The 15,137-nt window shown below is 39.0% G+C and overlaps 1 protein-coding gene across 1 annotated transcript in view; it reads left to right on the top strand.

Annotated features, from left to right (window-relative positions):
• Nucleotides 1–1,265, top strand: part of KIAA1328 (KIAA1328 ortholog) — a 148,432-nt gene extending 147,167 nt beyond the window's left edge. The window contains exon 10 of the mRNA XM_009331558.1: nucleotides 1,114–1,265. Coding sequence (XP_009329833.1) covers nucleotides 1,114–1,226 — 113 coding nt within the window. The 3' untranslated portion in view covers nucleotides 1,227–1,265. The remainder of the gene's footprint in view (nucleotides 1–1,113) is intronic.
• Nucleotides 1,266–15,137: the final 13,872 nt, after the last annotated feature.

The following is a 15,137-nucleotide window of genomic DNA, read 5'->3' as shown; positions in this document are numbered from 1 at the left end:
CCTGGTGAACAGCAAGTTGAACATGAGTCAGCAGTGTGCTTGTGTGATGGAGTAACCAAACCTCATACTGGGCCATAATAGCAAAATTGTGGTCATCAGGTTGATGAAGTGACGCTTCCCCTCTGATCAACTCTGGTGAGACTGTATCTGTAAGAGTGCTGTGTTTGGGGTGTAGAGTGCTATGTTTGGGGCTCCACAGTGCAAGGAGAACATTGACAAACTGTAGGAAGTCTAGCAGAGGCAACCAGGACAGTCAAGGGGCTGGAGCGTATGACCTGCTGGGAGAGGCTGAGAAAGCTGGGTGCGTTCAGCCTTAAGAAGAGATGATTCAGCACAGATCTTACTGCTTTCTTCAGCTACCTAAGGAGAGGGTGTAGAGAAGAGCGAATGAAACTCTTCTTGGAAGTCATCAGCAACAGAGCAAGAGACAATGGGAAAAACTTACAATTCAGGAAATTCTGATTAACTATATAGAAAACATTTTTCACTGTGAGGCCGGTCAGACACTGGAACCAGAGAAGTTGCCCAGAGAGGTTGGTTCACTATCAGTGGAGGCATTCAAAACCTAACTGGATAGGTGCCTTAAACCTGATCTTGTTGCTCCTGCTTTGAATGGAGGATTGCACTACATGACCTCCAGACTTTACCTTTCAACCTAGACTATTTTATAATTCAAGAGTTATTGGGAGGGGGGAAGAAGGAATGAACTAACAGTTCTGTTTTATTGAAAGCAAAATACTGTTATAGTAATATTTACACTTGGAAAACTAACATCTTGTAGCATGTCGTGAGAACTGCGTCTGTGAAACAAGCTGAATCCTGTGGATCACTATAAGAAATGAGAACAGTGCAAATCTATCAAACTTTGGGCAGTAAGATGGAAGTTATACAGTGACTTATTCTACAGATTTGGTTCTATGTGATCCTGAAATGCGTGCCATTCAAAGTACTGCCAACTGATGCGTTCTTTGATTGCCATTTCACTGTGTATATGGCACTCCAAAAATGTTGCAACTTTTAGTCCCAGTATTCTGTAATAATACAGAATCACGAAACAGCTGTCCAAAACTTACTACCCTTTGATGTCTGGCTTGTCTTCACTTCATTCCACAGGGACAACTTCAGGACCTAGGAAGGTTGCAGCCACATCTCCTGTGCTGATAGGCAGCAGCAAAGAGCTTGCAACCACAGCCCCATCACCAATCCAACATGACACTTCACGGTAAGCCCCTAGGTAATCTCTGGTTTAAGATTCTGCAAACACAACCATCAAATTCTCCTAGATGCAGGGAAGTGGCTGAATTTCTATGATATTTCATGTTAGCACAAGCTGGATAATATAAACTAAAAACCACTGTATCCTTTTGACATTTATAGTAAGCCTTAAATTGCTTGTTAGAATAAGAAAAGCAGGAATATGCCAAGTTCTAACATTTTAATTTTACTTAGATTTTGAACAGAAAGTATTTTATGTTCCAAGTCCTGACACATTAAATACATTTGTAAATAATTTTAATGGATGGTGTTAACCCCTGTTAGGTTTTAAATCCACTTGAAGATTTTAATCCCCCGTATTCACTCCCCCCCCATATTTTATCAAATGGCATTTCTTTTAAAATGTTTTGTACCAGAGTTATTTTATGTTTAGTGACAAGCAACAAAATCACATTAAGTCAGCAATTCCTGATTATGCTATATATCTGCACTAAATGCACTGGAAAAGCAGCATTATCACTTCTGCTCCAATGAAGAAACAGAAAGCAGCATTGTTGTTAGACTTATGAGTCTAAAAACAACTTGTCTTCTTTAGGCAGGATAACAATTCTAGTGGTAAGTGCCTAGAAAAACAGCATACAATCCTTGCTTTTCTTTATCACATCCCACATTTTCTCATAATAAAATTTTTAGTTAAGCAACAAAGTAAATGCAGATTAAAGTATGAATTTGCTGTATTTTACACCACTAGTTAGATGACTTTGTGCAGTGGGATGACAAGAATGTATGACCGTTCACAAGAAAAGTTAAATGTTTCTTAGAGAACGAGAGGGCTTGAGTCAGATTTAATCTTCTCTTGGCCCAGTGGACTATGAAAACGGATGCTTGATATCATCCCTGTATTCTTGGCAGCAGCTGGCAGTTTATTTCTATCTTCTGAGAGAACTTGCGATATATAATAGGTGAAAAACCACTATCAATATTGACAAATTTGTACTTACTTGCTATGGAAACAGTTTTTTTTTCTTCTGAAGGACAGGATGATAATTCTGGGAGGATTTAAGAACTGAGATAGATTGGTCTCTGTTTCCCACAAGTAACTGTATGTTTGAACAAACAGAAACCACAAGATTGCCTAAGTATTTCTCTTAGAAGCACAGGTTACCTTTGCAAGCTGGTAATATCAGATAAAGAGTGTGTAAAGATACTGCTTGATAGGTCTAATAGTGATAAGTTGAGACTCCATTCAAGCGCTGAGGAGTAGATATAATTACTCACATCATACAACAACTGCTCAGAAAAAGGAGTTTTATTCAAGAGGATTAGTCCATTCTTTTCCACAGAGGGGACTAAAATATTTGTTGAAATATGCTGTTAGAAATCATACCAGATAAAGTGATCAGTAAAAGGAGTCTGATTAGCTGTCATCCTTAAAGGTTTATTTTACCGGTTGATGACAAATTTTGAAAAATCCTGTATTTCTGGGGTGCCCTCTCTCACGCTTCCTCACTTTCTTTCTCTCCATTGGTGCTGTAAGTATAACTGACCAGTTTAAGCAGCCATGTTGTGCTTTCCCTTACTCACGGCCTTCTCTAATTGAAAATAGTAAATGGACAAATATTTCTGTGGAGACCTAAAGCTGATCCTATCCTTCATCAAAAAACCTGCTTGGGCAGCAGGTCAGTCTCAATTTATCACAGCATGGTTATAAGCTTAGACTGCAGGTTTAACTAACTAAATTAATCAATATTGAGAATTATTGCTGCTTTTGTGCTACTAAAGTTAGGGTTTGTCAGCATGTTCGTTATAATCTGTGATTTGGGGGGGGTTAACAGCTTAACCACAACAGTTGGCATGGGCCTGAAACTTGCAGCACAAAGCCCTAGCCTAAGAACAAATTTATTTATTCGGCAGTACGTGTAAACCTAATTACTTTTGACTATTTAAATTTATAGGACTAGATTCAACTCATGTTTGTGCCAGTTTTAACTAGCACAAACCCTGGCACCCGGCAGTAGCAGCAATGGAAAGCCTGCCAGGGAGAAGGTGTTGGAAAGCGACAGAAGCTCCCTGCCAGCACAAGGCATCAGGGTGCTAGCGCAGCTTCTGGGGAGGGCTGGCTGGATAAGCAGGCATGGCAGGTAGAAGATGCGTTGGCTTGATAGCCTGTCTTGGCAGGGCTCAACCGGAGGCTTCAGTGTGTTACAGCTACCACCTGCTTGAGGATGAATCGCTGCAGTCCTACTTTCTTCTCTCTCTTGGAACGATTCATGGCTGGGACAAGAAATGTGTCCCTAGAAGGTAAAGGTGTGTGCTTTGAGAGCCTTAGCGCTAGACCTGTAGAAGGACCAGACTTGAAGAATGAATGTGCACAAGGTGGTTTCAGTGATATCTCTGAAAGAAAAATAGCATTTCTTTATCTGGCATCCTGAGTTGGGCTGATAGTGGATTTCTTTGACCATCATGCTTCTATGCATGCCTGTCGCTGCTTTTTGTAATACCGCCAAGCATTGTGTGTTTGGTTATCCAATGTTCTTAAGCCAAGTGTCTACACCTGCATGAGCCCCTTGAAATTATGTTCACAGCAGGTCTGGAAAGCTTTTCTACTCCATGTGCTTATTTATTGAGACCAAAGCCAATATATTTGGAAAAAAAAAGTCACAGGCAAGGTTGGGGCTGGGAAAATTTGGAAGAGTAAGTTTGTTCCTTACCCCTAAAGCATAGTTCCCCTGACTATCTTAAACATTACCTTTTTGGTGACCAGGAACGTCTTTTTCATAACTGGTGTTTGCCTAGAAGAAAGACTCTGGATTTTGGCTGTGAGCTGGAACGGAACTGGAAAGGGGAGGTAGTGCATTTGTATGCTTTCATTTAGTAATTAAGAAGTTTTTACATAAACTATATCTTACCTTAGGTATAATCAGGTACTGATTTCAGCAAAACAAGTGATGCGTTGCGAAACAGAAGTGAAACTGCTCTAAATCAAAGTATTAAGCTATTCTTTTAAAAAAAAAAAAAGTGTTGTAAATTGTGCCTTTGAAAGACCATTTAATTAGATTACAGCCCTGGTGCAATTGTCAGGCTCTCCCCACGCAGAAACAGTTGTAGTGTCGAGTTTGGCACAGTAAGTCCTATAACACTGCAGATAATCAGGCACTTAAAAAGACACAGGCAAAGGTTGTTCTGCTCACCATGGAAACAGATAATTCTCCTGTAACATTTTTCACTTTGGGCATCTAAGAAGTGAATTTAAGAACAGTTAGGTAAATTAAGGGATTGAGTGATGGTCTGGGATTTCAGCATTAAGCCTGTGTTTTCTTGTTGCAGTTTTAAATCAGAGCTTTAATGCTAGCTGAATGCATTATCTTGGAGTGAAGTTTCTTGTAGCCATTAAAATAAGTGATTTAGAAGTTCCTGCAATATGAATACTATATTCAAGCTATATTATTAGCTGTTCGACTACAGTGGCCTGTTGGAGATTTTATAAACAGAGTGTATTGTGTAAATTTGTGTTTAGGGACATTTTAAAAACAAAACTATTTACTCAATTGCCCAGCACATCTCAGGTGAATGTGTATTCAGGGACTTTTAAGCAAATTAATATCTGATGTAAAATATAATGTGCAGAGTTGTATATTTAATAATGCACACTGGAGTAGTCTAGAGTAGATCTGTTATGCTGAGTGTTAGGAAATATGACAGTGATGAGATTTAAGCTTTTGCCTTACTTATGCAGTAGTTGCCTTTCAGATCTGTGCATGTTGGATGCTTAAATATGGTTCTGCTCTTAAGACAATACTATGAAGTTCCTTCTCCTGTAGAGACTAAGGAAGCACTGCCAAAGAAATAGATTCTTTTTCTTCCCCTTTAGGATCAGACACGATTCAACATTCAAAAGGAGGACAAGGAGGAGAAAACTTTCATTCCAGATTTAATTTAGGAACATTTAAAGGGATTAAAAGTGTGTTTGGAGTGGGGTAGTGAGTTAGGTGTTGAATGTGGTAGTAGACGCAAGTTTTGCCTACTCCCTGAGAAAGCCAGCAGCACAAAAAGTCCAATATAGTTCCGTACGTTAAATGATAAAACAAGACGTTGGCAAATTAATCTCTCTTATTCACAGTGTAGGTTGTTAATTGTTCTTTCTGCTGGCTGTCGATATAATGTGAAATTTTCATTCCCCATTCAAGATGGAAAAAGTTGTGGCTGAAAATGTTAACATTTGCATTTTTATTTGTTGATTTATTTAAAGGACAGCCTCTCTTACAGCAATCCATCACTCAGTGACACCCCGAATATGAATAATGTATTGTAGACTTGCGGTTACAATGTGTAATAAGTGCCAGAGACAGTAGAAGAATGTTAACTATGTTGCAAATGTAATATTTATCGACTCATAGTTTATTGCTTTCGAGGTTCAATAATACTGACCATAGGACATTAATATCACTTATCTTGATTTTAGTTGGGCACCTCTGTATGTAGACATAACCCATCTCTCTCATACTTACAAAATAAATGTGAATTTTACAGCGCTTTGTAAGAAGTGCATTGTAGGTTTCTTTGCTGAGTGCTCAGAGTTCTCTTTTCTGCCTTCTCATTTACTTATATCTGACATTGACCCCACTCCAATTGCCTGACCCAGATGATGAGCACCTCAGCACTCTTCTAGAGGCTTTATTTACTGTCTGCATGTTGATCTTGTGCCTCTGATGGTGTTTGGACCAGGTCTCTCTTCCTGTTAAAGACCAGTATGAAAAGAGACTGTTCGATAATTTTCTAGTGCTTCTGTCTGAAAAGACGATGGCTGATAGGCTAAAACAGAGATAACTTCCCTTTTGGAAAGGCGTGTATAGCAAATTTAAATCATTTCTCTTTTAGAGGATCATGGGTATCAGAAATAGAAGTGTTTAATTAGGTCAACAGTTGTTATTATAGACATGGCATTTATTTACAGAGAAATTTTTAATCAATGAATAGAGATACATTACAGCAAATTTGGAAGATTAGGATTTAAAATTCAGTGGGTTTGAGAATCAAAATTTTCTTGATAATCTGCGTAAGAAAAAAATTTGCAATAAGGCTATACTACCATAGCAAATCAAGCAGTAGTAATCATTCCTATCTTCAGTACTTGCTCCAGAGTTTTGCTTCAGAGACTGATACAGACTGGGCAAACACTACTCCTTACCCACACTGTTCGGTTATGACCACTAAAAAAAGCTTTGAAGTCTCAGGTGTGAAATGCAGATGCGAACCCAGGACTGGGATCAAAACCAAATTTAACAATGGGCGACTTCAAGCTTGTGTTGAAATCAGATTTCACCTGTGAAGCCTGGCTCTTGGGAAACTCGGAATTGGGTTCAGCCATGAAAATGATAAGCCTTGATTATATTTCGTGTTGTAGACATCAAGTAAATTTTGAAATGACATTCTGTATTTACATCTGAGGTTATCAAATTTAACACATCATCAGCTTCTTTTTCTTTTCTGTGAGTAACAGGAACACCTATTTGTGTCAAAGCAGCCTACCTAATAGCTGCTTTGCGATAACAGTTTTGGTGTGTCCATTGCTGACAATGAAAATCATATTGGGAAATTCTGACTTGCAGTGCAAAAGGATTAATGTTAATTAGCAACTGTTGGCTGTAATTGTCACCCTCATTAAAATGCAGAATTATGTATTTCTTAGTTATAAATAACCTTTCTAATTGTACTTGATGTATGCCAGTTTAATCAAAAAGTACACTTGCAAACAGGCAGATATTTGCATTAATCTAGCACTGGATCTTTGAGTCTTTTTTGATCATCTTTTATTCCAAAGTTGACTAGTTGGGGGAAGTCTATTACAGCTACATATCCTTTACACATTTTTTTATTCAGCTCTGTGGATCTGACAGGATTTTGTATTAAAATGAGGGGAAATGTCTTCTGGGAATGTTCAGTGCAACAGAAAATGTGTCAGTTTTGAAGTAGTTGGCAAGGTTTCCATCATTCAGTGGTATGACAATAACTTGATTGTAGTTTGAAAGTAATAATAAGCAAAGGAAAATAGAGTACAAATCATATTATGAAGCTGACTTAGCTCTTTACATCTGCTTCTTACCATCATTTTCATTGTTATCTTAATTACTTTTTTTACATTCCCCCCCCTCCCCCCCCGTGCTTTTGCAGGTTCTCAAAGACCACGTTAAATCTTGAGTGAATGTTGGTTCATTGGATGTGATTCCTATTTGCACTTGTCATCACAGCAATGAAAACTTAGTCTCAAAATATTGTTTTTGAAAAAATACCTTTTGAAAAAATATTTTGAGGTTCCTTCTGTGCTTTGCTTTACTCCTTTGTCAAAAAACCTGATTTGACTGTCTTTTCTTCCTCCACTGATACTCTGAGGCCTCTGTGTTGTAGCTTTTAAACATTTTATTGGAATTACTGTGATGACAATTTCTACAGAGCTTGGCAAATAAGACCAGTCTTGGTTCTTCTCTTCATGGTTCTCTAAGGAACTGTTCTGCATGGTTCTCTTCCTAGCACTGTAGTCACTTCTCTGCTCCTCTTTCAGAGGAGTTTCCTTTTGTTTTTGTTTTTGTGTTTTGGTTTTTTTTTGAGATGGGAGGAATTGATTAATAGTATATACAGAATAATTGCATCTTACTTTAAGAAGCCATTCTCCCAAAAGATGGCTCTGTCATACTTCCACCACGTTGCTTATGTGTTAATATATTCCCCTTTTTCTCTCTCCTTCACCTGCCTGGACTTTTCAGGCTATAAACTCTTCAAGGCAGGATCCTGGCACAGTACATCTCTGTGCTTGGTTGGTCCATGTAATAATGATGATTAACTGTGATGCTAGTGTAGTTAGGGTGGAATTCATCTTGCTTATCTTGAGACAACTGAGCTAGTTGCCCTCAGCTCCTTTTATGGTCAATTACTTATTTTAGGATCAGCTGAATCACCTTTTGGTGATACCTGTCATCCCGTGGGCTGTAAGATAAGCCTGGAGAAATGTGCACTGACACCTTATCCCTCTTGTAGCTGAATATGTGGAACTAAAAATAAGTTGTTTGTCATTCATATTTAATTATGGATTGGAGGCAAATGCAGGGTTAACCTATGTGCTGCATGGTCAGTGCCTTGATTATTAACACAGTTTTAACGCTCGCATTGTAAATCAAAGGGCTGAGGTACCGAACGCTCTGGGAGAAGGAGTGGATATGTATGATTGTGAACATACAGCATCTTCCTCAGTAGAATGTGACCTTGTGACATGGTAACGTGTTTAATAAAATTCGTGGTGATGGAAGGTGGGGAAGGATGGAAGTTTGCCTGCTCTGGAGAATCCTTTTTAGAAGTGACATGTAGCAGTGATGGCCTGTCACTCAAAGGCAGGTGACCAGGATACTGCGGTGTTCCTGAGGTCTGAGCAGGGCCTTGCGCCGGTCATGTCCCACCTCTGCTAGGCAAACGTACTGTGCATCAGGAGATGGTCTCAGCAGACAGACACAGCTCTGTCTTCTCAATTTTTTCCAGCTGATGAGTTGCCTACTTACAAAAGAAATTCTTGCCTCTCTGTCACTTAAGGACATTAACCAGCGCTTTATACTATTTGATTTGCCCCATTTCCAGTTTTTAATGTACTTTTTTTCTCCTTCATGATATTCTAATTCTCTGCCTCAATAAAGACCTCCAGCTTTTGTTTTTACTACCATGAATAGCATAGTATCAGCAGCGAATGTTGTCTCATTATTTGTCCTTTCTCTAGGCCACTTATGAATGCATTAAAGAGTTCAGGCCCTAACAGATTTCTGTGAGGCTCCACTGGTGACCTCCCTGGCCACTTTATAGCAGACCAATTTTAATGTTTTGTCTTTATTTCCTGCCTTTTAACCAGTTATCTGTCCATTAATGGATTTTCCTTTTAGTTTATGGCAACTTTTAAGTCTTTGGTGATGGATTTGCTGGAAAGCTTTTGGAACTCCAGATAGACTATATAAACTGTATTTTTCTTTTTCAGATGCATAATAATTCTACAAATCTAGTACAGGTCCCCAGTGAATTAAGACTTAATATAAAGACTGCCAATACGTCAAGTTGATAAATTTTTTATTATAATTTCTATCAATCTGCTTGTTCTAAGCATCAGACCTCTTCATTTGTAAATTTCTGCATCATTCCAGATCACTTTACCAAAACCGTACATTTGCCGCAGAACTGAGGCAGTTTTAGGCAATTAGTTATGCGCTACAGTTAATAGTTCAGCTATTTTATACCTGAGCTCCTTCAGAAGTTTGAGTGAGTACCAACTGATCCCAGCAATTTGTTATCATTCATTCATGTTGATTTGTTCTGTAATGTATTTATGCACTTCAGCTTGAGACAGGTCTTCTACCATGTCCTCTGTGTCAGCTCAGTGAGCTTTTCTGCTATGGCCTTATCATCCTTACGTGCTCCTTTATAACTTTATCTCCTCTTGGCTTTAACAGATACTCAGACTTCCTATTTTTTATATTTTTAAAGTGGGATTTGTTATTAGACCTTACATTTTTAGCAGGATAACCCTTAGCTTTTGGCTGGAATTTATTGTGGGGTTTGGTTTTGTGGGGTTTTTTTGGTTGTGGGTTTTGTGGGTTTTTTTCTTGATCTATCAGTTTGTTCTTTGCTATTTTCTTTATTTGGACCTGACTGGACCTAACTGTCCCCTTTACTGCTCCACTTAACTGGTATGACTCCATTTCATCTTTCTGAAGTCTTTCTCCATAGGTTGTGTGTCCTTTTTTGGAGCCCTGGTATGACTATTAGACAAATGTGTGCCATTTGCAAACATTTTTACCCTTTTAACTGCCCTTTTTAATTTATTTTAAACAAACTTTCTCATTTTTATATTGTTTCCGCTTCTGAAGTGAAAGACTCCTGTAGCAAATTTTTGCTCTATAGGCTAAGTAAGTAATGTGTGTTGTTACTCTGGTTGTCACATCTGAGCAGTGCAGTGAACTGCTCCCAGATGTGGGAGAGATTTTGTGGAACAAAAACCCCAACAGACTAGGACTCTTCAGCTTGGAAAAGAGGTGGCTAAGTTTAGGATACTAGTAAAAGTTCATAAAATCAAAAGTGACATCCAGAAAATAAGTAGGGAACAATTCTTTATTGTCTTGTCTACTGGAGAAGCTGGTGGCCCTCAGACAGAATTGTGAGACAGCACATTCAGAGCATGCAACATTTAGATAGAGACCAGAGGTCCAGTTAGCCCATATCCTGAATTCTTGTCGTTATTGTGTTCTTAACTGCACATACTCCAAGGTTGTCATTGTAGTTTTCTCTAACTTATACAGCTTTTTAGATAGTCATCCATAATATATGGATTATAATAACGATTTTTAAATAACTACATGTTTATCTCTTAACGTCCTTGTTAAGACATTTCTCATGTGGAAAAAAACAGTACCTGGGTTTAAGTCTCAATCTTATAACATTACATAACAGGAATTAGTTCAATAGGACATAATAACAGAAAATTTGGGTCCTGATTTTTGCTGGGTAGGGTAATGAAATAACCAGGGTATCTTCTACATTTGGGTAGGGAAGGTCATGGCAGTGTTTCAACGTAAAGAATATTGAACTGTTAAATATGTTTTTGTTTTGTAGGCTTTCCAGCATTACTTTTGGGAACTCTGAATCATGTAACATACCTTCTAGTTTTCTGATACAGATTTGAAGGAAACAAAGAGTTGATGGTGTAGTCCCTTGTTACAGATCTTGTTCAAGCTGAGTGCACCAATTTTTACTGTAGGTGTGACTTTTTTCTCGTCCTAGACCAATTTTCCTTTTCAAAACCACATGCTATTGAACATTGTTAAGTTTGACTGTGACTAAAGCACTAAAGTTATCTCCTCAACATTTAGATAATCTTAAAGGAAAACAGTATCTTGGGTTTTTTTCACCATTAATTTAATTGTAGATACCAATTGTATTTAGCATTTAAATTTCTCAGTGCAATGTGCTTCTAGCTCCCAGGTAATTTGGGGTCATGTATGGTAATTTTGATCTGTTCTGTGTTGTTTATTAGGTGGTACTTCATTTATGGCCCTCTGGGGAAAAAAAAAAAGAAAAAAAAAAAGAAAAAGAAAAAGTTAAATTGTTTCCTTTAGTCTGAATGTCTTGAGAGGGAAATAATTTGAAAACATGATGGAAAATTAAACCTTTACGGAAAATAATATTGTATCTTTATTTTCTGCCCTGCACGAAGTTAGCTCTGTCTGTTTTAATAGTGGTGCCTTGAGTGTTGTTTTTCTCCTTTGGTTCTTCCCACCCGTAAGTTTTAAAAGATTTTGTTTTGATACATACAGCTGGAGAACATAGTGAAAATGATCTAGTTGAATATGTCCCTATTCATTGCAGGGGGTTGTACTAGATGAGCTTTAAAGGTCACTTCCAACCCAAATCATTCTATGATTCTATGAAAAAATTGCTTTTAAAGTTCTTTTTTCTGTAAAAAACAAACACAGACATTATAGGGTGCCAATATATAATTTATGTATTTAAAATCTTTTAAAGGAGATTCTCAAAGCCTCTAATGCTGTTGTACTTTTAACTTTCATTTTTGCTTCATCTGCATTGAATCATCTTTTAGTACTTAAAACAGAAATTGGGTTTATTGAAACATTTCAGTTCTGATTATTTTTTAATAAAGATGAAGAAATCTAACCTAACGAAATCACTGGAATGAAATGAGAAAAATTTAAAAAAATTAATAAGCTGAAGACTTGAAGATTTTATTAAGTCCCATTTGGCTGTATGTTTCTCTGTGTGTACCATCTTGGATCAGCAGGGTGAGAAACATGCCTTGTAAGGAAGGACCTTTGCACTGTTAGACTGACTTTTTCTGTTGCATTTCCAGAAGGATTACTGGAAACGCGTTACCAATAGTTCTTGTGTGCATTAAATTCTGTGCTTGTGGTCATGAAATTGTGGTTTGAGATGAGCAGTCGTACTGAATTCAGACTTTTCCCCCCCCGTAGTTCAGACTTATAAATACATTTTGTAGAATGCGTGCACGTCTGTCTATCTATCAGGTATCTGTGAAACATCATCATGTACAAGCTGCTTTATGATTTATGAGTTTGCAGACGTTTTCATACTCTTAGAAATAAAATGCTTCCTGCTCCATGCAGATTATCTGATAATTCAGTGCTGCACTGTGTAGATGTATTTGTAGTATAAAGGGTGCTATTTGTAACTTGCTTTGCAAGTCTCGACTCTGATGTGGCACGTTCTTGTAATAGTGTCTGTGCCCCTGCATGTGGATCTGCCCGAAATCTTTCAAGCTCCACGCTTGTTCCAATGACCTTGTCCTTGCTGAGGAGCTTATGTTGTTCCAGCAGTGCCTTTTCTTTTTACTGTAGCAGGTGAAGCAATTCCTAGAAGGACTTCAACGGTGCTCCAGCTGCTGCTCATCCCAGCTTCTGCTTGACTCTGTTAATTGCTCTGTGCATCCCTGTTCTTATCCATATGCTTAGAATTTGAACCTGCATATCCACCTCGTTTGTAGGCAACAAACCAACCTAAGAAGAGAGATGTCCTCTCCCTCCCCCTTCCTTGCCAAGTTCAACTCTCCCTGTCTTCTTTTTCCTGTCTCCTAACGGCATCTCAGCATCTAGATTTCTAGGCGTGAATGAAAAGTGTGCTTCCTTAACAGCTGCAGTGACAGCTAGATACTACTGTGATGAGCATCTTAAGGAATGTCTTCTGGATCACTGGGATGTATAGGCCTATTGTAATTATCCGTACAATTTTCTTGCTTTCACTCCTTCTGTTTTGTTATGAACTTTTTAGCAGCAGACCATTTCTACCAGTGCACAAACCGTAACATCACATGACATTGACTTTACTCAAACCAGAAGATTTTTGTGCCAAGGTTGTAACATTGTATCATTACTTCATTGTATCTGTGTGAAAATTTTAATTTCACGCCCTGCGGACTTCACTGTCTCTGTGCACTCTGCTCGTGTTGTTGCATAGAAGGGTAAGTCCCTGGGTCACATTCATTTTGTAGTGTGTTGTTTGGGTTTTTTTAAGTAAGAGTTCTGTTTCCTTTGAGAGATCTTGCTGAAAAGTTAGTTGGGGATTTCTGCCAGAAAAATATCTGCAAGCTTAAAGTGAAGATAATAAAAATATTTTTACTAAGTTTCTTACAATGTGGCTCTGACCATCTTATTCAAAAAGAAAAAAAGTGTGTATGGGGTTGTGTGCTACACTACGATATATTTGCATATGAATAGACGCAAGTGTTTTGGTAAAGAATGCGGGGAAGGGAGGGAAAACTTCCATTTAAGTATGTCGTCAGGTTTCCGGGTTTCCCGTACATCCTGGTTTTAATGAGTTGCAGAAGCCCTTGGTTAATGTTTGGATTGGTTTACGGAGCTTCCCAGTTTGCAGGCATTGGCATTTTAACCTTTCCTGGTTGCACCATGCCTGTACTGTATGGGTAAGTCAGAGTCTGGTGCTTGCTAGTCAGTCCTACCCCTTTTGTCATATGCTGTCCGTGAGGCTTAATGTGTTGATGAAGGGAAATACCCCACTATGAAGTCACAGAACAGCTGAGGTTGGAAGGCATCTCTGGAGATCATCTACTTCAAGCCCGTGCTCGGCATAGGGTCAGCTACAGCAGGCTGCTTAAGACTGTGTTGGGTCAGGTTTTTAATATCTCCAGGGATGGAGACTCCACAACCTCTCTGGGCAACCTGTGCCAGTGTTCAACCACCTACATAGTAAGAAAGCTTTTTTACTTCCATTTGAATGGAATTTCTTGTATTTCAGTTTGTATCCGTTACCTCTTGTCCTTTCACTGAGCACCACCGAGAAGACCCTGGCTCCATCATCTTTCCTCCCCTAAGTATTTGTATAAATGTACTTGTATAGATCAAGTATTTATACACATTGATAAGATCACCCTGAGCTGCCTTTGCTCCAGGCTGAACAGTCCCAGCTCGCTCAGATTTTCCTTTCATGTCAGATACTTCAATTCCTTAATCATCTTTGTTGCCCTTCACTGGGCTTGCTTGAGTGTGTCCATGTCTCTGTTGTACTGGAGAGTTCAGCACTGGACACAGCACTCCAGCTGTGTCCCACCAGGGCTGAGTCGAGAGGAAGGATCACTTCCCTTGACCTGCTGGCAGTGCTGGCCTTTGCTGGCTTATGTTCATTTTTTTGTCTACCAGGACAGTGAGTGTCCAGGTCCTTCTCCGCAAAGCTTCTTTCCAGCCAGAGAAACCTGGCATGTGCTCGTACCTGGGGTTATTCCCCCCAAGTGCAGGACTTCACGTTTCCCATTGTTGAATGTTGTGATTCTTGTGGACCCATTTCTCTTGCCTGTTGAGGTCCCTCTTTGTACACTTTCTGGCCGTTCTCAGCCTAGAATACATTCAGAAGAATATGGAAATGAGAGTCTTAGCATCAGTCTCTTGAGCCATTAAATGCCCTGCCTTACTTTGTAGCGTATCAATGACCTTATGTAGTTTCTAACAGAAATGTGGGCTGTCTGCAGGTGTGTGGTTATCGAAAAGTAATCCTGCAGAGCCAGAGATCATCTTTGCTAGTTACTGCTGGGAATGAACAAACTAAAGTTTCACTTCCCTGCCCGTATGTTCAGCAACCGAAAGTAGGTAATTTATCTCAGTGGGACACCTACACCTACCACCTGTGTCAAGTTTTTGAAAGAGGTTGTTAGCGTGTGATGATTACAGCCAAGGGACACCAGGCCTGAGTGCCTTGTACTCCGTGCTTTACTGCCCTTTTTTTCTGTAGGGTGCCTCCTTGGTATTTGCACAGTGTCAAGCCTATTCGGTGCCTGTGTCCCTATGAAGCTTACAACGGCTTTACCTGCTTTGCCACACGGAATGCTCTTACGCCCGACTGCATGCAAATCCTCG

Source organism: Pygoscelis adeliae, unplaced genomic scaffold (genome assembly GCF_000699105.1).
Source record: "Pygoscelis adeliae isolate BGI_AS28 unplaced genomic scaffold, ASM69910v1 Scaffold68, whole genome shotgun sequence".
NCBI classification, from domain to species: Eukaryota; Metazoa; Chordata; class Aves; order Sphenisciformes; family Spheniscidae; genus Pygoscelis; species Pygoscelis adeliae.
Note: the sequence above shows the minus strand (reverse complement) of the source record. Positions and strands in the feature narration are given on the sequence as shown.